The 21,448-nt window shown below is 43.4% G+C and overlaps 2 protein-coding genes across 5 annotated transcripts; one reads left to right on the top strand and one right to left on the bottom strand.

Moving 5' to 3' along the window:
* Window positions 1-2,662: 2,662 nt before the first annotated feature.
* On the bottom strand, window positions 2,663-13,293 carry BRK1 (BRICK1 subunit of SCAR/WAVE actin nucleating complex). Of its 2 annotated transcripts, XM_032841599.1 has the most exons (5): window positions 13,121-13,293; window positions 3,575-3,657; window positions 2,845-2,911; window positions 2,779-2,787; window positions 2,663-2,728 (listed from the first exon to the last, which is right to left on the bottom strand). In XM_032841599.1, exons 1-3 carry the CDS (start codon window positions 13,236-13,238, stop codon window positions 2,885-2,887), a joined length of 228 nt encoding a protein of 75 aa, XP_032697490.1. In that variant the 5' UTR covers window positions 13,239-13,293; the 3' UTR covers window positions 2,663-2,728; window positions 2,779-2,787; window positions 2,845-2,884. The 2 variants fall into 2 exon arrangements, with proteins under 2 accessions (XP_032697490.1, XP_032697491.1); XM_032841600.1 differs by lacking the exons at window positions 2,663-2,728; window positions 2,779-2,787 and having other exon boundaries at window positions 2,794-2,911; window positions 13,121-13,292.
* A 4,425-nt stretch (window positions 13,294-17,718) lies between these two features.
* Window positions 17,719-21,396, top strand: FANCD2OS (FANCD2 opposite strand). Of its 3 annotated transcripts, none has more exons than XM_032841596.1 (2): window positions 17,719-17,896; window positions 20,098-21,395. In XM_032841596.1, the coding sequence occupies exons 1-2, from the start codon at window positions 17,839-17,841 to the stop codon at window positions 20,640-20,642; spliced, it is 603 nt and encodes a 200-aa protein (XP_032697487.1). In that variant the 5' UTR covers window positions 17,719-17,838; the 3' UTR covers window positions 20,643-21,395. The 3 variants fall into 3 exon arrangements, with proteins under 3 accessions (XP_032697487.1, XP_032697489.1, XP_032697486.1); XM_032841598.1 differs by having other exon boundaries at window positions 17,720-18,134; window positions 20,098-21,393; XM_032841595.1 differs by lacking the exon at window positions 17,719-17,896 and adding an exon at window positions 18,149-19,002 and having other exon boundaries at window positions 20,098-21,396.
* The last annotated feature ends 52 nt before the right edge of the window (window positions 21,397-21,448 follow it).

The following is a 21,448-nucleotide window of genomic DNA, read 5'->3' as shown; positions in this document are numbered from 1 at the left end:
TAGGCAAGGCTTCCAAAAAATACAGCATAAAATTAAACCTTCAGACAAAGGAAGCTGTTAGAAGTGAAACTAGACAACATACACATGAATGCAAACAGCGTTTGCCAGACACAGCAAGAACCACCTATGAAGCCTTCTTCACAAAAGGAAGGGTGGAAACGTGTAAGACTAACAGAGCTGTGTAATTGCTTAGAGTGTCTCAGGTGAGGACAGTGAAAAGGCACTGGACTAGGAATGAAATAAATTTTAGATCTCACGCTACCACTTTCAGAATAGAAGAACGGTTAGAACCACCTGAGTTGTGCAGGTCTAAGTTCAAATTCCTTACCTTCACTTACTTCCTAGGACTTTGGACAAGTGTTAGCCTACACTAGTTCCTCACCTATTACAGGGAGATAAGAATGCCTGCTCCCTAGTGTCTGAGGATTTAATGAAATAAAATAAAGCAACTAGGACATCTACCACATGGTAACACTCAAGAAGTATAGACAACACCAGCTTCATATCCTTGTGCAAACCAGGGCCTCATTCTGTAAAGGGTGTGATAACATAGAAAAGTATTCTGACACTTTAAAGTGTCAGGTGTAATGAAGGGGTTACTACCAGCAGGCGGCTGAATTCACTTGTGGCTTACATCCAATGTTACCAGTAGTTTTCTTTACAACCATCAGGCTACCATTAGCAACAGAGTATTGGTTAGGAGACTTTTTTTTGGAAATGTTATTTTGGTATCAGTAAATTAACTGACATCTATGCAACCAGAAGGAATTTACTGAACATTTCCACGTAACTTCATTAAAGACAGGCTTTTTCCTGCTTATATTAGTTACCATCACTTTTGCCCCCATCACAATCTCATGGTATAGTCCTTGCATGTAGCAGGAACTCAATAAATGTGCTAAATTGACTGCAAAGGACCAGAAGATCTAAAACTTGAACTTTAGAAGTACTTACTTTATCCTGGAAAGGACTGAGATGTTATGAATGATGAACTCAAGTGTTTTGAGTATATGAATAATGAACTCAAGAAACTGTTAGAAGCACTCTACCACTGACAAGCTCGATAATGTTCAAAAACAACACTTCCCAAAGGAAAGGACATCAGGTTTGTCTCCACCGTAAAATCCATTTTTAAATGAAGGTTCTACTTAAAATGGTCTTCCAAAGGTCTAAGCAAAGGTTTTAAAAAGATCTGACAGTGGGAAGGAGCTTGGGCTGTAAGGTCAGTTGAATTGGTGTTTACTGACCACCTGCCTTCTGTAAGACTCCCAGCTGGGCAGTGCAGGAAAAGGTGCTCATGTATATATACTATATACTGTACTATACCATGTGGTACCAGGTATTACATCAGAGAACGGCTCGTAACACGGTCCAGTCCAGAGCGGAAGTGTAGGGTCAGCATGGCGGGATGGGAGGGACTGAGAAAAGGAAAAGGGTAGTACTGAATGAAAAAGTTGAGTCCAGGGGATCTTTCTGGAAGAGGCCTGACTTGGGCTAGCCTTGAAATAGCAAATACGATTTGAATAGGGGGAAATTTGTTTGCATGGAGTGTGACGACTTCTACATGACTAAAACAGAGATTCTATGTAAGAAATAAGCCTTTAGGGGGGCCTGGGTGGCTCAGTGGGTTAAAGCCTCTTCCTTTGGCTCAGGTCATGATCTCAGGGTCCTAGGATCGAGCCCCGCATCGGACTCTCTGCTCAGCGGGGAGTCTGCTTCCTCGTTTCTCTCTGCCTGCATCTCTGCCTACTTGCGATCTCTGTCTGTCAAATAAATAAATAAAATCTTAAAAAAAAAAAAAAGGAAGCCTTTAACAGTAGGGTGGCATAAGTTTATAGCAAGCTTTCGATGCTAGAATGCAAAGTTTTAGACTTCCATTTAAACTCTTGGCTTTTCAAAAGAAAGACCGTTAGCTTTTACTGGATAAAACTCAGTCTGCCCTGGGTTGCAGTTAAACTGTGTGGATGCTGATTTCAACAGGCTGTAAACATCATGCCTGATTCAATGTTTATCTTTTATTGGAGCATAATGCGCCTACATAGTAAGTACTAGATAAATGTCTGCTGAATAACCAAATGATTCCCAGGATGAATTAGCTCGAAGTCCAAATGGGGGTGGGGGATCCCTCCAGCTGGTAAGCCACCTAGGCTTTGATCAAAGAGATACATCTGAAAGTTTTATATTAGAATAATAATCACACATGTCCAATTTCTAGCTCTTCTCCCCATCACAATCACAGCAGTCAGATAAAGTTGAGGAGTTTATTAGAGAAATATGAGAGGCAAAGATACCCCAAGTGACAGAAAGAAAATTCTGAAAATGTCCCTTCAAGCCAAGTGGGGGCCTGGCCTTTACCTCCCCAAAAGGACAAGAAACTGGTGGGTTAGCAACAACATTCTCTGGCAGCCACCTTGCCAGGGCATAAGTGTCTCAGCCAGGACTGCCTCCCAACCCCCACCAAAGGTAAAAAGGAGACAAAGACTGTTTCTAGAATCAATGCAGAGGCAATGAGAGCTGTAAGGAAAGTCTTAGAGAAAGAGAGGTGGGGATGACCTTAACAAAGAGTCCCAGGCGTCTGGCTCTGAGCGCCTCATACACTGACGGATAGTTCTACAAAATGTTACTTCAAAGATAAAATGCCTAATGTTGATTCCAAGATTCCAAGAGCTTCCCTGGATGTCTTCCCACATGCCACATCACACACCGATGTACATGGCAGAACCCAAAGGCCACGCTTTCGAAAAAAAAAATAAAATAAAAAACAAAAACAAGAATAAGCCCTGTTGCTCTTTAAGGAGAGAGGAAGTAGCTGAGGCTGCTGGGGCCTTTCCCACGTCGGCCTGTGTTCCATGAAGCAACTTCCCAGCAGCAGCATGGCGTAGCTCTAGGTGAGGGTCTCACCTTTTGTCACCTGTCAAAGGAAACTATCAATTAGATAAATTCAGAAGTATTAAAAAAAAATCTTTTAATTTTTATTTTTTCTTTATTTATTTTTTAAAAGATTTTATTTATTTATTTGACATAGAGAGAGATCACAAGTAGGCAGAGAGGCAGGCAGAGAGAGAGGAGGAAGTAGGCTCCCTGTTGAGCAGAGAGCCCGATGTGGGGCTCGATCCTAGGACCCTGAGATCATGACCTGAGCTGGACAGAGGCTTTAACCCACTGAGCCACCCAGGCGCCCCAAAAAATCTTTTTAAAGATCCTAGATAGGTGCGCCTGGGTGGCTCAGTGGGTTAAGGCCCAGGGTCCTGGGATGGAGCCCTGCATCGGGCTCTCTGCTCAGCAGGGAGCCTGCTTCCTCCTCTCTCTCTGCCTGCCTCTCTGCCTACTTGTGATCTCGGTCAAATAAATAAATAAAATCTTTAAAAAAAAAAATAGATCATAGATAGTAGGGAGTGGTAGAAAAGACAACAGCTTTGGAGCCCCAGAAACCTGGTTCAAATCCAGGGAAGTTCATTAACTTCTAAGCCTGTTACTGCTTCCAGGTTTGTTCCAGCAACAAGGGGAAATGTGCATTCTCTCTGCACAGCCCTTGCCTAGCCTCATGAGCAAGTACCTTCTCTAACATACTCACCCGCGCTTCAATGTACTCTATTCTCCGTTCGAGGGCTGTCAATTTCTCGTTTAGTGTTGCAAGTCTTGAACGACAAGACATATCTGGTAAAAGGAGACTGATGTTCAGGATTAATGTCATTCCAAATACAGAGATAGACACACACACACGCACACACACACAGCCCCTAGCTGATACAACAGGGAGAGCACAAACGGAAGCAGGTGAGCAAAGCAAGAAAATGGAAAAGAAGTGAGTATTAGGAGCACAGCTGCTTAGAATGAATCTGTTCAACTTCCTACCAGGGTGGCAGGCAGAGAGTAACGATGGCCAAAGATGTCCATACCCTAATCCCCGATCCTGTAGGTATTTACCCTACATGACAAAAGGGACTTTGCAGATGTGATTAAGGTTAAGGACCTTGAGATCCTGAATTATCCAGATCCACATGCTCTAATAACAAATCCATAAATACAGGAAGAGAAAGACCAAGGAAAGGTGTAGGAAGAAGAAGAGATTCAAAGTGTATGAGGCGGACTCAACCTGCTATTGCTGGCTTTGAAGATGGAGGAAGGAGGCCATGAGCCAAAGGACACCGGAGACACTGAGAAGCTGGAAACGGACCTTAGCTGACAGCCAACAAGGAAAGAGATTTCAGTCCTACAGCCACAAGAAACTGAATTCTACCACCAATCCAATGAGCAAGGAAACATCCTCTCCTAGAGTCTCCAGAAAGGGAGGCAGCCTGCCAATACCTTGACTTTAGCCCAGTGAAGTGATGCTGGACTTCCAAACTACACAACTATAATATAAGAAACTATGTGACAAAAGCGGCTACATTTATGATAATTTGTTATGGCAGCAATAGAAAACTAACACACTGAAACTCTACAGGCAGATATTTAGTAACAGACAAACCAAGAGTTTAAAGAGAGAGGAAGTGACAAGAGGAAGAAAATAATCTCAAGGAAGAAAAATAGAGGCCATGAAAGCAGCAGACACTATGGAGAGGAGGGAAGGCATCTGTGTTTCTGAGCTCATGGAAACCTCATCATTGTTTTTGCTGCAGGAAGGCACTTAATGTGTCATCAGTATCTGCGCAGGCATGTCAGCATGAGAGAAAACTTGGGAGAACATCAAATACCCTGTGGAGCCCACATTCCATCTGTGGAAAACAGCAAAATTTCTTTTCTTCCTTTCCCTTTTCCAATCTTCTTTCACCATCTCACCCAAAATGAAAGCTAGATTTCCCCAAAATACCTTTTCTTTTGGAAACTTCTCTAAGAGAACCACTTGCCTACGCTTTCCCTAACCATTCTCAACAGGAGAAAAAGGTTTCTGGGCACACTCATGATTTCCTATTACTTCCTCCAACACCATTGTTTGGTCATCCTCAGTAACCTTCACTTTTTGTGTCTAAAATATCCTCTCTCCAAGACACTCTCCCACTCACAGTGATTTAACACTTAGCTCACATCTTCCTTTTCATCTCTACTCTGTTATGCAAAAGGATGTCCACATCCATTTTGACAAATCCTCCTACACCAGGCTCTTGCCTCAACTTTCACTTCTCCACACCTGCATCTTGCTTATCTTGCCTGTCTAACCATTCTCCTTCAAGGCTCCATTTAAATTGGACCTCTGAGAGGTCTCTGCCAGAGGCATATAATTCTCCTTCTGCTGTACGTTTAAGGTTAAATTTCTGGTTTATAAATTACTTATGTGCTTGGTCTTAGGTTTTTGGATACAGATTTAACAAACAAGAACATTCACCACTATTACTTAGGAATTGGTTTCATGAAGTATGGTGCACTTACGAAAGACTATTAAAATGGCCATTTAAAATTACAAGTTTGTGGGGCGCCTGGGTGGCTCAGTGGGTTAAGGCCTCTGCCTTCAGCTCGGGTCGTGATCCCAGGGTCCTGGGATCCAGTCGGGCTCTCTGCTCAGCAGGGAGCCTGCTTCATCCTCTCTCTTTCTCTGCCTGCCTCTCTGCCTACTTGTGATCTCTGTCAAATAAATAAATAAAATCTTAAAAAAAAAATAAAATAAAATTACAAGTTTATATCTTTTTAACAAGTCACTAAAAAACAAAAAATAAAGTATCTTTTTAACAACTCATCAAAAAAAAATTATGAGTTTGAATATTTAACATAGGAAATGTTCCTGCTGTCTAGACAAATGATATTTATATACTTGTAATTTATCATTTTTTTACATTTGTTATCTCACTAGAATGAATTAATCAAAGCCCACTTCACTGGGCTAAAAATCAATTAATCAAATACTGCCTCTTATTAATTTTTTTTTTTTAAAGCAAGTTTTTTTTTTTTTTTTAAGATTTTATTTATTTATGAGAGAGAGAGAGAGAGCGAGCACAGGCAGACAGAATGGCAGGCAGAGGCAGAGGGAGAAGCAGGCTCCCTGCAGAGCAAGGAGCCCGATGTGGGACTCGATCCCAGGACGCTGGGATCATGACCTGAGCCGAAGGCAGCTGCTTAACCAACTGAGCCACCCAGGCGTCCCCTCTTATTAATTTTTATAACAAGTATCTCACCTGACAAAGAGAGCTTTTTGAGAAAAAAATTATGAACTTGGTATGTTAATGAAACAAAAGACTGACTCTGGTGTGACTCCAATATTTCTTCAAGTGGGGAAACCAAGGCTCATCTTAGATAACTGATTGGACAAAACAACAGCACAGCTGAGCCCGGAGCCCAGGAGCCCTTACTGCCCAGGACAGTACTCTTCCACCACAACGTCCCACCACACAACCCTAGGCTCATCTTAGATAACTGATTGGACAAAACAACAGCACAGCTGAGCCCGGAACCCGGTGCCCTTACTGCCCAGGACAGTACTCTTCCACCACAACGTCCCACCACACAACCCTGCTACCTACCATCTTTACGAACCTCTGGGGTTATAATTTATTCCCCATATCTCTTAAAATCTGCTTATAGCTCAACTCTTCCACTTTCTGGTTCCTTTTTTTCCTTTTGTCATTCTAGATTCTTTCCTACCCATCTTCAATGCTACTCTTCAGTATTTTAAAAAAATCGCTTTATTGATATAATAATTTATATGCCATGAAGTTCACTTAATTGAAGTATACAATTCTATGGTTTTTATTTTTTTTATTTTTTATTTTTTTAAGATTTTATTTATTTATTTGACACAGAGAGAGATCAGAAGTAGGCAGAGAGGCAGGCAGAAAGAGAGGAGGAAGCAGGCTCCCTGCTGAGCAGAGAGCCCGATGCGGGGCTCGATCCCTGGACCCTGAGATCATGACCTGAGCCGAAGGCAGCGGCTTAACCCACTGAGCCACCCAGGCGCCCCAATTCTATGGTTTTTAGAATATAGTTGTGCAACCATCACCATAATCTAATTTTAGAACATCCCCAAAACCCCAAATGAAACTTTGTACCAATTAGCAGTCATTTCCCATTCAGGCTTGTCCCAACCCCTGGAAACCATTAACCCTCTCTATGGATCTACCTATTCTGGACATTCTTCGTTTTTTCTTCTTCTTCTTCTTCTTTTTTTTTTTTTTTTAAGATTTTGTTTATTTATTTGACAGAGACACATAGGGAGAGAGGGAACACAGGCAGGGGGAGTGGGAGAGGGAGAAGCAGGTTTCCTGCCGAGCAGGGAGCCAGATGCAGGGCTCAATCCCAGGACCCTGGGATCATGACCTGAGCTGAAGGCAGACACTTAACGACTGACCCGCCCAGGCACCCCCCCACCCGCCTTTTTTAAAAAAGACTTTATTTATTTATTTGGCAGAGAGAGAGAGAGATCTCAAGTAGGCGGAGAAGCAGGCAGAGAGAGAGGGGAGAAGCAGGCTTCCCGCTGAGCAGACAGCCCAATGTGGGGCTCCATCCCAGGACCCTGAGATCATGACCTGAGCTGAAGGCAGAGGCTTAACACACTGAACCACCCAGGCGCCCCTATTTTTCTTTTATTTATTTATTTTCTTAAATCTAAGGCAAAGAACTGAACCAATCTGACTTGTATTTTTTTTTTAAGATTTATTTATTTATTTGACAGACAGAGAGAGATCACAAGTAGGCAGAGAGAGAGAGGGAAGCAGGCTCCCTGCTGATCAGAAAACTTGATGTGGGGCTTGCTTCCCAGGAATCAAGGGTCCTGGGAACCTCAGACCATGACCTGAGCTGAAGGCAGAGGCTTAACCCACGGAGCAACCCAGGCACCCCTCATTTTTCTTTTAAATCATGTTGTTTATCTGCTAGTGCTGCTGCTTCTAACTCCTAGATCTAGCTTGAGTAGAAGGTACTCAGCCCCCTCCTTTTCCTAGATACACTTCCACCACCAGGACTGCCCAACAAGACCATGTCTCTTTCCATCTGGTTTTTAGAAGCTCAAAGGCACATCACATACACTATTCAGTAAGAGCATGAATGTTATCACTAACAACCTGTCATTTCCCATAAAAAGAGACATGCCAAAATTATCTGCAGGGGTGGGGTGGTGAGAGAAAGGGTTCCTTCCTGGATGGCTGTTCTATCTCTGTCAATCTGGTAATGAATCAGAATCCAAGAACAACAGTACACCACTGGCCTAAATGGATAAGCACTGTTGAGAATATAAAATGTTGAATTCCAGAAACTTTGAGCATATTTCAGATCCCAAGAAAAACACTGATTCAAGCAAAACACTGGATAAGCATTCAGCAGCTATCTGAAATCAGAGTGCATTTAAGAGTATATTATCACCAGGGGCACCTGGGTGCTCAGTGGGTTAAAGCCTCTGCTTTCGGCTCGGGTCATGATCCTGGGGTCCTGGGATCGAGCCCCACATCGGGCTCTCTGTTCCGTGGAGAGCCTGCTTCCTCCTCTCTCTCCCTGCCTGCCTCTCTTACCTACTTGTAATCTCTGTCAAATAAATAAATAAAATCTTTAAAAAAAAAAAAAGAGTATATTATCACCAGACTTCTTTTTAAATATTTTATTTATTTATTTATTTATTTGAGAGAAAGAGAGAGTGCATGCAAGCATGAGCAGGGGCCAAGGGAGAGGGAGAAGCAGGCTTCCCAATGAACAGGGAGCCTAATGCAGGGCTCCATCCCAGAATCCTGGGGTCATGACCAGAGCCGAAGGCAGATGCTTAACCAACTGAGCCACCCAGGTGCCCCTATCACCAGACTCTAAGATACTAACCATCCTTGTCAGGGTGCTTGATGGTGTGTACCCATTACCACTGCTGACAAATGCCAGTTATCAGCTCCTCTGAACTCTTAATGCCTATAATAATCAACACTCATTCTTTTGAATCGCTGCCATTAAGGCTTACTTCTCTACAGAACTCTAAATTTCTCAGGAGTGGCTACCATGTCCATTTATTCTTATTTATTCCTTTCTCAGAGGATGTGACACATAGCTGGGATCACAACAGACATGCTATACTTGTTGGCTAAGTATAAAAACTGACATTTAAAAATAACCACCACATTATTTTTGTTACACTTCTCTGCACATATTAGCTTTAGAATCAGATAAAATGGTATAAAAATTAAAAGCTACCATCTGTGACAATCTATTTTTAGAAACTTCACCAGTTCAAGGTACAGAAGAGGCCAGTGTTAGGATGTTATCACTGCCTTATGATTTGTGGGGCCTCAGGTTCAGGTGGCCCAGGAATATCATCACTCTCACCAGCTGGAATGAATCAGAGGGTAAAAGCCCTTCAGAAAGTCACTATCTTGGAAAGCCAGTTCCCTCTCCAAAGCACATGGCCTGTGGTCCGGGTAAGGACTCTAGGATTGCTGCCATTTTCAAAGAGCTCCCAGGGGCACCTGGGTGGCTTAGTTGTTAAGCATCTGCCTTCGGTCAGATCATGATCTTGGGGTTCCAGGATAGAGCCCCGCTTCAGGCTCCTTATTCAGAAGGGAGCCTGCTTCTCCCTCTGCCTGTCCTCCTGCTCGTGTTTCTTTCTCCCGCTCTTAAATAAATAAATAAATAAAATCTTTTTAAAAAAAAAAAAAAAAAGGAGAGTGAGTGATTGAGACCTGGCTACCTTCTCAAAGTAAATTCTTATTAAATCTCTGTGCCACCAAATCATATTATCATAAACTCAATATAAGCCGTACACATACACATCAGAATTGAGAAGTCACACTAAGGGCTTAGAGTGGGAAAATGTATCCCGCACATGCTCATCCTGATTCATCCAATGACAAGACAATGTCTCAAATGTTTTATGATTGATCTAGTTTCTCAGCCTGTTGGTCTTTGTTTAAACTCACAGCAGAGATATTGTCAATCTTCAAGAACTGCTAAGCTTTTAAGTTTGCTTCATAATTCCATTCTTAATTGTAATTACTGTCCTTTTCTTTAGAAGGACTAAATTAACTTCTTCAGAAACCATCTAGTAATTACTCCAAACATTAGGCTATTAGCATCACATTAAGGGAGAACAATGGCCTAAGCTAAGGAAAGCCCTTTCTTCTGGCTTTTTTTTTTTTTTTTTAAAGATTTTATTTATTTGACAGAGATCACAAGTAGGCAGAGAGGCAGGCAGAGAGGGGGGGGAAGCATGCCCTCTGCTCAGCAGGGAGCCTGATGCGGGGCTCGAACCCAGGACTCTGGGATCATGACCCAAGTCGAAGGCAGAGGCTTTACCCCACTGAGCCACCCAGGCGCCCCTCTTCTGGCTTCTTAAGATTGGAATTCTGTGTGCCTATTTTCTCAGTCTAGGGCATGTTGGAAATCTCCCAAAAGAAAAATCTTTATTCTCTATTTGTTCATAAAATGTGACTTACACATTTGATAAAATTTCAGTGCTGGTATTTCCTTGCTTACAAAGCAAGAAAAGAGACACTTCTCTGCAAATCCTAAGCTCAAACTCTTCAATTTTTGGTCAGTTCCAAGACTCAACTGCCATAAATCTAGTGACTATAATATGCCAAGATTTATGTCAAAGATCAATGTATGTGAATTAAAAGTTTATTAATACTGGGGCACCTGGGTTGTGCAAATTCTGATTTAGGGTCAGGTCATGATCTCAGGGTCCTCAGAGCCCCATGTCAGGCTCTGGGCTCAGCAGAGTCTACTTAAGGCTCTCTCTCCCTCTCTCTCTGCTCCACCCCTTCTCAATCTTGCTTGCTCTCACACAGGCACTCGCTCTTTCAAATAAATCTTTTTAAAAAAAGTTTATTAATACAATTCAGAGCTCAGAAATGAAGTTATTACATTACCTAGATCCAAATGTGGGGGGCGGAGATGCTAGATCACTTTTTTTTTTTTTAAGATTTTATTTATTTGAAAGAGAGAGACACAGCAAGAGAGAGAACATACAAGCAGAGAGAGTGGTAGAGGGAGAAGCAGGCTTCTGGACAAGCAAGGAGCCTGATGTGGGGCTCAATCCCAGGACCCTGGGATCATAACCTGAGCTGAAGGCAGACACTTAACGACTGAGCCACCCAGGGCCCCCACTAGATCACTTTTAAATTTTGAAAAAACAGCCCCGGCTTAACTTGTTATTTTATTTTTGAAAGATTTATTCGTTTATTTGAGAGAGAGAGAGAGAGAGAGCAGGCAGGAATGGGACTGGCAGAGGATACAAGAATCTCAAGTGGATTCCACACTGAGCGGGAGCCCAAATCAGGGCTCCATCTCACAACACTGAGTTCTCTACCGGAGGTGGAGCAGAAACCAAGTACAAGCTTAATCAAATGACCCACCCAGGTGCCCCCTGACTTGTTATTTTAGATGGCTTACTGATTTAACTGATGTTCTTAATACTGTACTTGGATAGTCTGTGTATTTCAGATCCTACCAGAAAATGAAGTCTTTTAATTCTGCTTTTTAATGTTAAAACTCTCCACGTTGGTGATTTTTCCAACTACTTTCCACTACCTCTCCTGACTAAGCCAAATCTCAAAGCTGTGATCTTCTCATCATGACATCCTTCCCCTAGTATGCAATATTTTGGTTTCTCTTCTCTGGCCCTTCCTCAGAAGGAATGTTACAAGCAAAGAATGCTGAGAACAACCTTCAGGAACAGTTCAGCTGTCCAGGAAAGTAGGAGAAACATTCTGAGAACTAACATCAAAAGAGTTTGCACAGAAGTTAGGAAAAGAAAAACCCTCTGATGAAACCCAGACTATCTGAATAGCAGGGTAAATAGGTTCAGTATTTCTTAATGTTTTCAGTTCACTGAAATCAATTAATCTAGTCTCAACTTCAGACTCCTGTCTCTAAATCCATCTATTTCACTAAACCATACTCCTTTACTCATAGTCCTTAAATTATTTCAGGATACTGAGATCTATGTTTGTTGACTACCATTCCCTATTACAACCTCTAAAACAAATTATGTGTGTGAATACATATCAATGACATAGATATTTATACTATTCTCTCATTAATACTACCCTCACCCTCATGCCCTGGTGAGAAAATCCATCGTAGTAAGATTACAGTCTTATACACTTTATAAGAAAATAGATTAATACAAACTCATATTCTGAAACTGTCATTATTTCTTCTTCAAGACAGAAATTCTTTGAAAGCAGGCAATGAATCTTATTTTGTGTTCTCCAGAGTGCCTGAGAGAGCCCTGTACTGAGGTCTGGTCTCTCTTGCTGATGCTTTCTAAGAAAATTCACGTTCTGTTACCTTACTTCTTGGGATGCATCAGTCCTTTGGCTGGAAAATAATTAATTCATTTTAAATCTTTTTTTAATACATCAGTTTCCCCTACTTAATCTTAATTGCTTGTTGCTGAATTAGTGGAACAGAACCATACTAGTTGAAAAAAGATTACTAGATGTCATCCTTACACCTTGTGATTACTTAAGTCAGTCTACCCGTGCCCAGTTGTTAAAGAAACACTTGGAGAAGATGGGATGGGAGTCTTTGTTACAGGCTTGCTTTCCAGAAGGATACGGAACAAAGCAGAAAGAACTGAAGACTATCACAAGCAGGCCATGCCTAGGAAAGACTTTGCTAGAAGCAGAAATAACACCTACTGTCGGCTAGATACCAGCAACACAGGGGTCTCCATGGCCTTACATAATCTGGACCTTACCTCTGACCTCCTCTCCTACCACTCTCATGGCAGCAAAAACGGGAGACAGAAATGGGCGACTAAAAGGTACAGCCCTAAAAGATTCTGAAAATGAAGAGAACCGTCAAGAAACTTACACAAGGGCAGTGACACAGCTGTGGCTGCATGAAAGCCGCACTCTGAGTGCAAAGTGGAAACTGGAATGGAGGCGGGTCACAAAGGAAGCAGGGAGGCTACCGCAGAGCAGAAAAGACGCGAATAGAGGTGCCCGAAGAGTCTGGAAAAAGGAAGGACCTGTTAATGGATCTGGGGTGATGGCAACGAAGCCGATGAACTCACAATGGCACAGGAGAACCGCACAGGGACTGCCCAGTGGAGCCTGAGGGTCAGGGAAAGAGAGGGAAGGCGGGCTCCGGGGGACGCGAAAACCAGTTGGGTCCAAGGGCTCCCGGAGAAAGCCCCTTCAAAGCTTTTCAGCACCTTCGCCAAACTGAGTGGCCTCCCACCCACCCACACGCCCCCTGCTCGCCAGCTGACCGAACGAGTTGAGAAAGTCCGCGATTTTCTTGATGCTGCTGGTGATGACCTCAATGTATTCTCGGTTCGCCCAGTCCTGGTGAATCTCCCGCTGCACCGGATCCTCTTGACCCGCCATGGCTGCCGCCTGACGACGAACCACTGCGCAGGCGCCCCGACCCTCCAGACTGCCAGTGCGCCTGCGCCGCGAAGTCCACGCCCATTCCTAGCACCCACGAATCTGCGGGCATTGTGATGCGCCTGCGCGATGTCAAGTCCTACCCTTAGTTTTTGCTCTGCTCCCACGCCCCTGAAAAAATCGCAGAAACCCCAACGGGGAAAATGGAATGCGCACGCGCCGAGGCACCCCTACCCACTACATACCCCATCGCGGGCGTTTTGGTCGTTAGGGGGCGCTTGACCACGAAATGCTCGCTGCGTTAGCTGCTCCAAACAGGTTGTGGTCTGTGTCAGTAATTAGTTCGGCGTAGCCAATTAAGCCACATTAAATATAACTCATTTTGAAAACGGCTTTCAACAACACATGATTCCCCACCTTCCACTAATCAAACAAAACGGTATTATTTTTTAACAATAATACCCAGTGATGGAGAGTCTCGGGAAATTGATAGGCCCCTAAATAGCTGGTCGCCCTGTAAACTGGCAAGTCCAAATTTCCTTAAGGAAATTTGCAAATTGAGGTGCCTGGGTGGTTCAGTCGGTTAAACGTCTCCCTTCCAGTCAGACCATGATCCCGGAGTCCTGGAATGGAGCCCTACATCGGGCTCCCTGGTCAGCAGGGAGTTGACTTCTCCCTCTCCCTCTGCCTGCCGTTCTGACTGCTGTGCTCTATCGCTGTCAAACAAATAAAATCGTTAAAAAAAAAAAAAAAGTTTCAAACTGTAGAATCGTAGATATAAAATTTTTTTAATTTGTAAATTGCCTGCAAAAACTGTTAATTCAAACTTTTTTGACCTAATCATTTCATTGAGAAAGTGAAAAAGGGGTGGGGGGCGACACTTTAAGCACAAAGGTGCTCTTTGTAACATTATCTATTTAAAAACCCAAAACAACTATAACTCCACAGTTGGGGATGGCTAAACAATGGTATAGCCACCTACTGCAATATCATGCTGTTATTTAAATAGTTATATTATTAATATATTAAATAATATATTAAACTGAAGGGGAAAACAAAATACAAAATTTTCTTTAATTGCAACTATATGAAAATTACGTCTGCTTGAGGACAAGGATATATGAAAGATGCCAATGTCTGGTTTGTTAAGGTAGTGAAATTATGGACATTTTATTTTTGTTTAAGGGAATTTTTTTCAATCTGCCTTGTGCAATACATGCCTGTCATTAAAAAAAAAATGTTCAACAGATAGGTTCTAGCAGCAGCTGGGAAGAAATCTTTACTAACAGTCTTTTACTCAGGTCGGAGATTTTACAAGCAATAAAGCACTGGATCCTCACAAACCCTGTGGAAAGGAAATAAGGAAGATGTTTTTCATTTTACAGATGAGAAAACTGAAGTTCAAGGTCACACAGTCAATTAAATGATGGACCTTTACCAGTTGATTGCAGACTCCCATATCTTTTCACTGTACCAATCTGAAAACAGATTAAGGCCTCTGAACTCTCCTACGTATTGATAGAAATGGTCACTAAAATAATTAATATCAACCCTAAACATCAAGACCCAGATATCCAGAGGACTGACTGCCATTCAAGCCCCTGCTTCCTAAGTGGTGCTGTTGTAGTATCTTGCTCACACATCACAGAGAAGTCGGATAAATCTTCTTTTCCTTTAAAGGCAGGGCATCTGAATTTCAAATCACAAGTCTACCAGAGAGGAGTCACTTCACCCCTCTGAGCTTTTTTTCTTCATGTGTAATACAGGGACAACAACATGGATGGATTAGGATTGTTGGGGGAATTCTGTAAGAAAGAATAGATAAAACACTAAGCACAGTGCCAGACTCTTCACAAGGCAGACACTCATGATCAGTTTACATTTTATTTCTATGCAGAAAGCAGAAAATTAAGTACACATATCTATCCAACATTTTTTTCTTTTTCTTTTTCTTTTTTTTAAAGCCAGAGAGATCACAGAGAGGGAGAAGCCGACTCGCCGCTGAGCAGAGAGCCTGATGTGGGGCTCCATCTCAGGACCCTGGGATCATGATCTCAGCCAAAAGCAGCTGCTTAACTGATTGAGCCACCCAGTTGCCCCAACATTTTTGTTGGGGGCGGGGGTTTGTGTTTTAAAGATTTTTAAAAAGATTTTATTTGACAGAGATCACAAGTAGGCAGAGAGGCAGGCGGAGTGGGGGGGGAAGCAGGCTCTCCGCTGAGCAAAGAGCCTGATGTGGGGCTCGATCCCAGGACCCTGAGATCATGACCCGAGCTGAAGGCAGAGGCTCAACCCACTGAGCCACCCAGGCGCCCCAACATTTTGTTTTTTCTTATTAATGGTCTTCCACGAGATAAGTCAGGCTCAGCTCTTCTCCTTTTGCTGGACTTCTTATTCCTCTGTTCTAGGATCTCCTCTGCAATTCCAAACAACTCAAGGATATGGAGCTGTCCCAGAATGAAGACTATTCCTCTGGACTTCTGGCACTTTCTCCTACATGCTTCAGGAAGCTTGCTGTCAGGCAGACCTTCAGTATGGGTTTGCCAGCATGGTAGTTCTTCACTGCAGAAATTGTTTATGATGGGTACAGAGTCAAGCTCTTTGGGAATGTTGCTGGTGCAACAAAGAGTGCTTCTGGGTGGCAGATTGCTTCAGCATAAGAAAACAAGATCCTTGACTTTAGATCTACCATGTGCTTCACAGAACTTGGGGAATCTTGTTAATGGCTCTGCATGTAATAATCAGTGTGGGATCAAATTCTTGAGGAAATGTGTCAATTGCATTAAGAATGGTCATGTGACTATGAGAGACTATGGACTCTGAAAAACAATCTGAAGGGTTTGAAGTTGGGGGGGTAGGAGGTTGGAGGAACCAGGTGGTGGGTATTAGAGAGGGCACAGACTGCATGGAGCACTGGGTGTGGTACAGAAACAATGAATACTGTTATGCTGAAAATAAATTTAAAAAATGATTAAATTAAAAAAAATAAAAAAAAAAGAATGGTCATGTGAATCTTTTTTTTCAATCATGTGCACTTGGACCATCATTTATGCAGCTAAGGATACAGCATGTGCACCATGACAATGTTGCTAGCTGCTTTGAAAGAACTGAATCATCTTTTGGCAGAGCAAACATGACTACTGTCATGGCAATCCCTGAGGAAAGTGCACACAGAATGTTGAGCACTGCATGATACAGACAAAGTTGATGTTGTAGGTCATCAGTAACGGGTAGTATGGGAGATTCTGGTTTTCCATATCTGTGTGGTAGCCATGGAACTGCAGTATCAGAGCCAGAGGTAATAGCAAATGGTATCTCCAAAAATAGCTCCCTCAAAGCTGGCAGATGGCACAGAGGACTGTGGTACAGACTGTCATAGCAGCACTAAGCCCTCTCTATCCAAGCACTTTTAATTATACAATTTTGCTTTTGGGACTTTAATTAAAAAAACACAACTGTGCAATAAAAACTGTTTGTTTGCTTTTAAAATAACAGTATCTCTTTTACTCCAGATGAAAATAAGAATAAACTCACTGGAAAACAAAGTTTTGCAATTCAAATCATTTTAGCATCTTCCAAGACTCATCACTCTACCCCTTTCCATTTTCTGACTTCGCTTCCAAACTCTCCCCTTCTCCTTCCATAGGGTGCAACACACACACACAGGCACACAGCATCTGACAATTCTCCACAAGTGCCTCAAGACCATCTGGTCTTCCAAATCGGGATCTTTAGCCTGACTCCCCCCGCCCCCCGGACCCCGCGGCCCCAATCTCTCCTGTTCAGCTTCTCCCAAGGAGCCAGACAAAAGGTGACAGCTCTTGTTTGTGCTGTGCTCTACAGCTGGCAAAGTGCAAGGGCAATTTCTGGGTGTACAATGTAAGGGCAGGTGAGGCCATTAGCTAATCCTTGCCACAAATACTTCACACTGCCAGGCTGTGGGATAGCCAGGCACTGGGGACACACGAGTCAGTTGGGTAGAGACTCCTCCCTCAGCCTTCCAAGGAAATTGTTTGCAGTGACGCTTACGAAGTTCTCAAATCACTCACTATGGTGAAATGGTCAGGTTTTCAGCTTTGTGAGAAGAGGACGGCATTGTCTTTTTTGAGATTTAACAGGAGGCAGAAAAAGATTTTTGGTCAGTTAGTCAAGGGAAGACATGTGCTTTTCTTCTTGCTCTTGAGAAGCGAGCATTTATAAATTGTCTCCTTGAGCCGGGATCATTCTAATGCAGAAATGCAAGCTTTGAGCCTGAATAATCCCCTGAGCATTGTTTAGAGTCAAGACGAACTAAAAGTCCGGGGACTTTCAAGTAGGTCCCTGACCACACCCTTTGAAGTGGGCGTGCCCGCCCGCCAGGACCAGCTCAAAAACACACAGGTGTAGCGGGGTAAGGAGGCCGCGGCGGAACAAAGAGGGATTCCAAACCGCACGCCTGAGGGTGTAGGCCTGGACCCGGCGTTCCAAGGAGGTGGGGGTGGGGAATCCGGCCCTGAAGCCTGTCAGCGGGGCGCATCGAGCCCCCACCCCCGCGGCGGCCCGGGCTCCTCCCGCGGACCTGGGTCACAAAGGCGGTTGCCAGGCGCCCGGTGGAGAAAAGATGCGGCCGGGAAACAGCGGCCGCCACTCTGGAGCGTGCGGCCCACGGAGTTCAGCAGGTGAGCCCCCGGCCCGGATGGTGGGACCGGGCCCGGGCTCCCACCGCCACCTCCGCCTCGGGCCAGAGCCGTCTGGCCCCCACCCCCGGTTAGGGACCCCCGGGGAACAAGCCCCTTCTTCCCGCTGGGAGGGGGAGCCTCCCCACTCCGGGCAGCTCCAGCCTCTCTGCATCAGGATCGCAGTTCACAATTCACGAGGACCTCAGCTGCATTTGGACGCTTACGTCCCCTTTCCCAGGTGGGGAAATCGAGGGACTCGGTTTCTTGGAACGGGAGGACCGTATGAAAGGGAAGACTTTTTGGCCAGGAGTACAAGGTGTTCCCTATTTGGGAACTATTAAAGCAGCCTGAAGACTTCCAAGGTTCAAACCCTCTTGGAGTAGAGGGCAGTGATTTCCGGGTAGTGGGAGAAGAGGGGTGAATCGTCTTGATTTAAACTTTAGGTGGAAGTGGCTTAAAGGTCTGGGGTCAGAAGCCCTCTCTCATCCCCAGGTTGGTTCTGTCCAGTAGTTAAGGCGGGACCTTTGATAAAAAGCCTTTTACCTCTGGCCCTATTTGCTCTTAGGAGGGGAGTCAGGAAAAGGATCCTGGGATTAAATAATCTTTTTGGTCATATACTGAGGAATTACACCCTTCACACACCACCTTGCCGAGGTGCTGTAGCAGAGGAGCCCTGATCTTGGATGTATTCTCAGGGTGATGATATCAAGCATCAGAAGACTTTCATAGTCTGCTTGTAATAGATAACCATCCCCTCAGTGTCAGTTTCTCATCCTAAAGCAGTCCAGATATTTGAACACAGTAAGTGAAGGAGTGTAGAGATAAGGAGAGACGTAACAGTTGAAAGAAAACAATAAATCTCCTTTATACTAACCACTGTCAGGGACAAGTCTTCTGGTTTGAAATGACATCAACTCTTTTTAAAAAATGAACTTTACTGTTTTACTGTGGTGGAGGAGTCAACTTTTCACAGCATTTCCTGGGCAATTACTGGATGGGATGGGATCAGATCTGCTGCTGTTACCTTTTGTGGGAGAAGAGAGAGGGGCAGAGAAATATACTTGGCTGGAAAGAAAAGGGAACTGCTATGCCCCTTAACATAATAGGTAGGTGCTCAAAAAATATTAGCTTCTTCTGAATTCAGTAAAACCTTTTATCTATTGGCAATTTTAAAGTAGAATGATGGAAAATCCAAATTCTACTTAAATAAATTTTTAGTTAGAAACATCTTCCCAGCCTTTTTTGCTTTTTCTTCAAAGGGGGTAAGAACCAAGATCTTAACCACTAGGTCTCCCATAACAAACCAAAAACAAGACAAAACACACCTAGGAGAATTAGGAAAATCTTTAAAAATTTTTAAGACCATCCTTTGGAAACTTTTCTTCCTACTAGTCTGGTGTAATTCCACTGAGGTAGTACATAAGTAGTTCAGGGCCCTGAGAAAGCTGTTGCCCCTGTGTCAGAAAACGGGTTTTTAGGGCCAAGAGGAGATTGTCTCCATAATTAATAATGAAAACCTAAGTTCCTTAAAAGGAATGGCGTAAGTTCTCAAACTGTGAGTGCATCAGAATCCCCTGGAGGGTTTGTTTAAATGCAGATTGCAAGCTCTACCCCCAGTTTCTGATTCTGTAGGTCTGAGGTAGGGCCCAAGAACATGCATTTCTACATTTCCAAATGACACTGAAGCTGCTAGTGCCAGGATCACATTTTGAGAACCACTGGTATAAATAAAGTACTGGGAATTAGAGTCACAAATATTTGGCAAGACATGGCTTTTCTGAGCTTCTAGCCACAAATAATGTCTCATCATGAAGTGCCAGCAGCCTCTGCCATCTCAGAGGTGTAGATTCTGTCTTTAGTAGTTATCAACACAGCATATGTCCTATTAGTGAACTGGGATATTCCGCTTGGGACAAATCCATTTCCTCACCTGTAAAATAGGTTAAGACCGACCTTCAGAGGCTTGTAATTAGATTCAATAAAGTTTCAGTACACATAGCAGTTGCCAGATTCAATACTTGTTACCAACCACTAATGATGCCCTTTATAGAATTACTAGAACCTTTAACATCTATTGGAATCTGTTAATAAGAACTACAAAGTAAGTTAAAGTCAATAATGAAACAAATGTGAATTTAAATGGCCGTGTCCTCACCAAAACCATGCTAGGGAAATTCCATGTTCTGATTCCTCTTCTTTAGGACTGTCAATGGCAGGATACCAGCTCTGGTCACCATGGACCCCACTGGATGAGAGCTTCCAATGGCTGCGGCACACAACACCTACACCTTCTTCAAAGCATCCCTTTAGGGCTTCCCCCTGCTTCCCACATACCCCTTCTGACCTTGAAGTGCAGTTGTGCTTTCAAGAGGTCACTCTAGTCCTAGACAGCCCATTTCTGGAGCCTGGGGTGAGTCCCAAGTTACCCTGCCACACATCAGAGCTCCGAACCATGAACAACAAGAAAGGCCTGGTCAGGAAGCCTCAGCCTGTCCGTCTCAGTGGAGTGGATTCCGTGTTCGGCAGGGTCATCACAGCTCAGCCACCAAAATGGACTGGGACCTTCAGAGTTTCAGACAAATCAGCCTTTTGCAAAATCATCAGCCGGGAGAACCAGTGGCCCACTGGACTTAAGGAACCTCAGATTCAGATGACAGTGACCATGTGCAAACAGATGCTGCGCTCTATCCTCTTATTGTATGCAACATACAAAAAGTGCACCTTTGCCTTGCAACACTCCAAGTAAAGGGTTCCCATCTGATTCCTGTTCCTCATACCATATCCTATGCTATGTGCCTGAAGCTTACAGAAACCTGTCCATGTAAAGGAAACTGACATCACCCGAGCCATCTTGCTTTTCTGTCAAGCAGTGGCAATTCAGGAACTCCTATGCCAACTCCCCCATCCCCCGCCCAAAGGCCAGTGACAGAGCAAAGGAGAACATTTCCACTGTAAAGCTGAATAACATTTAAAAGAGAGTCAAACTAGTGTTGACATGTACATGTGAGAAAGAACCATTAAACCATATAAACCAACGAGCCTAGTGTGAACTCACTTAAAACATCGAAGACCACAATGAGATGGGGAAACAAAGGGTGTCAAGGAAGGAGATTATGGCTTTCCATGTACATGAGGATGAAGGGGTCAAAAATATACAGACGGGTCAAGGATTAAAAAAAACACAAACCAACAAACAAAGCAAATGATCTCCCCCACCAAACCAACAACAGAAAACCCTAACCAACCACATCCTAATACCATTGGAGTACAAAAGTGGGTAGTAATATTAGCAAATATTAAAGAATATTTATAGCCTGGTAAGAAAGAACTTGGAAGCAGCAATGAAACTGGGCTTTCTGGCAGAACACAAGAGAGCTCCCCATTTTAGCACCGTTCTAACAAATCTATAGATGTAACTCAGAATAATGTGGAAATTAACATATATACAAAAGTCAACACAAGTTTGATGGTGACTTTTCCCTTTTTATCTTACAACTACATGACCAAAAAAATTTTAAAAAGCAGCCAGAATTATCCTTTTGGACTTCCTTT

Source organism: Lontra canadensis, unplaced genomic scaffold (genome assembly GCF_010015895.1).
Source record: "Lontra canadensis isolate GAN:19392208 unplaced genomic scaffold, GSC_riverotter_1.0 scaffold124, whole genome shotgun sequence".
In the NCBI taxonomy this organism is placed as follows: domain Eukaryota; kingdom Metazoa; phylum Chordata; class Mammalia; order Carnivora; family Mustelidae; genus Lontra; species Lontra canadensis.
This window is presented reverse-complemented; position numbering and strand designations above follow the sequence as displayed.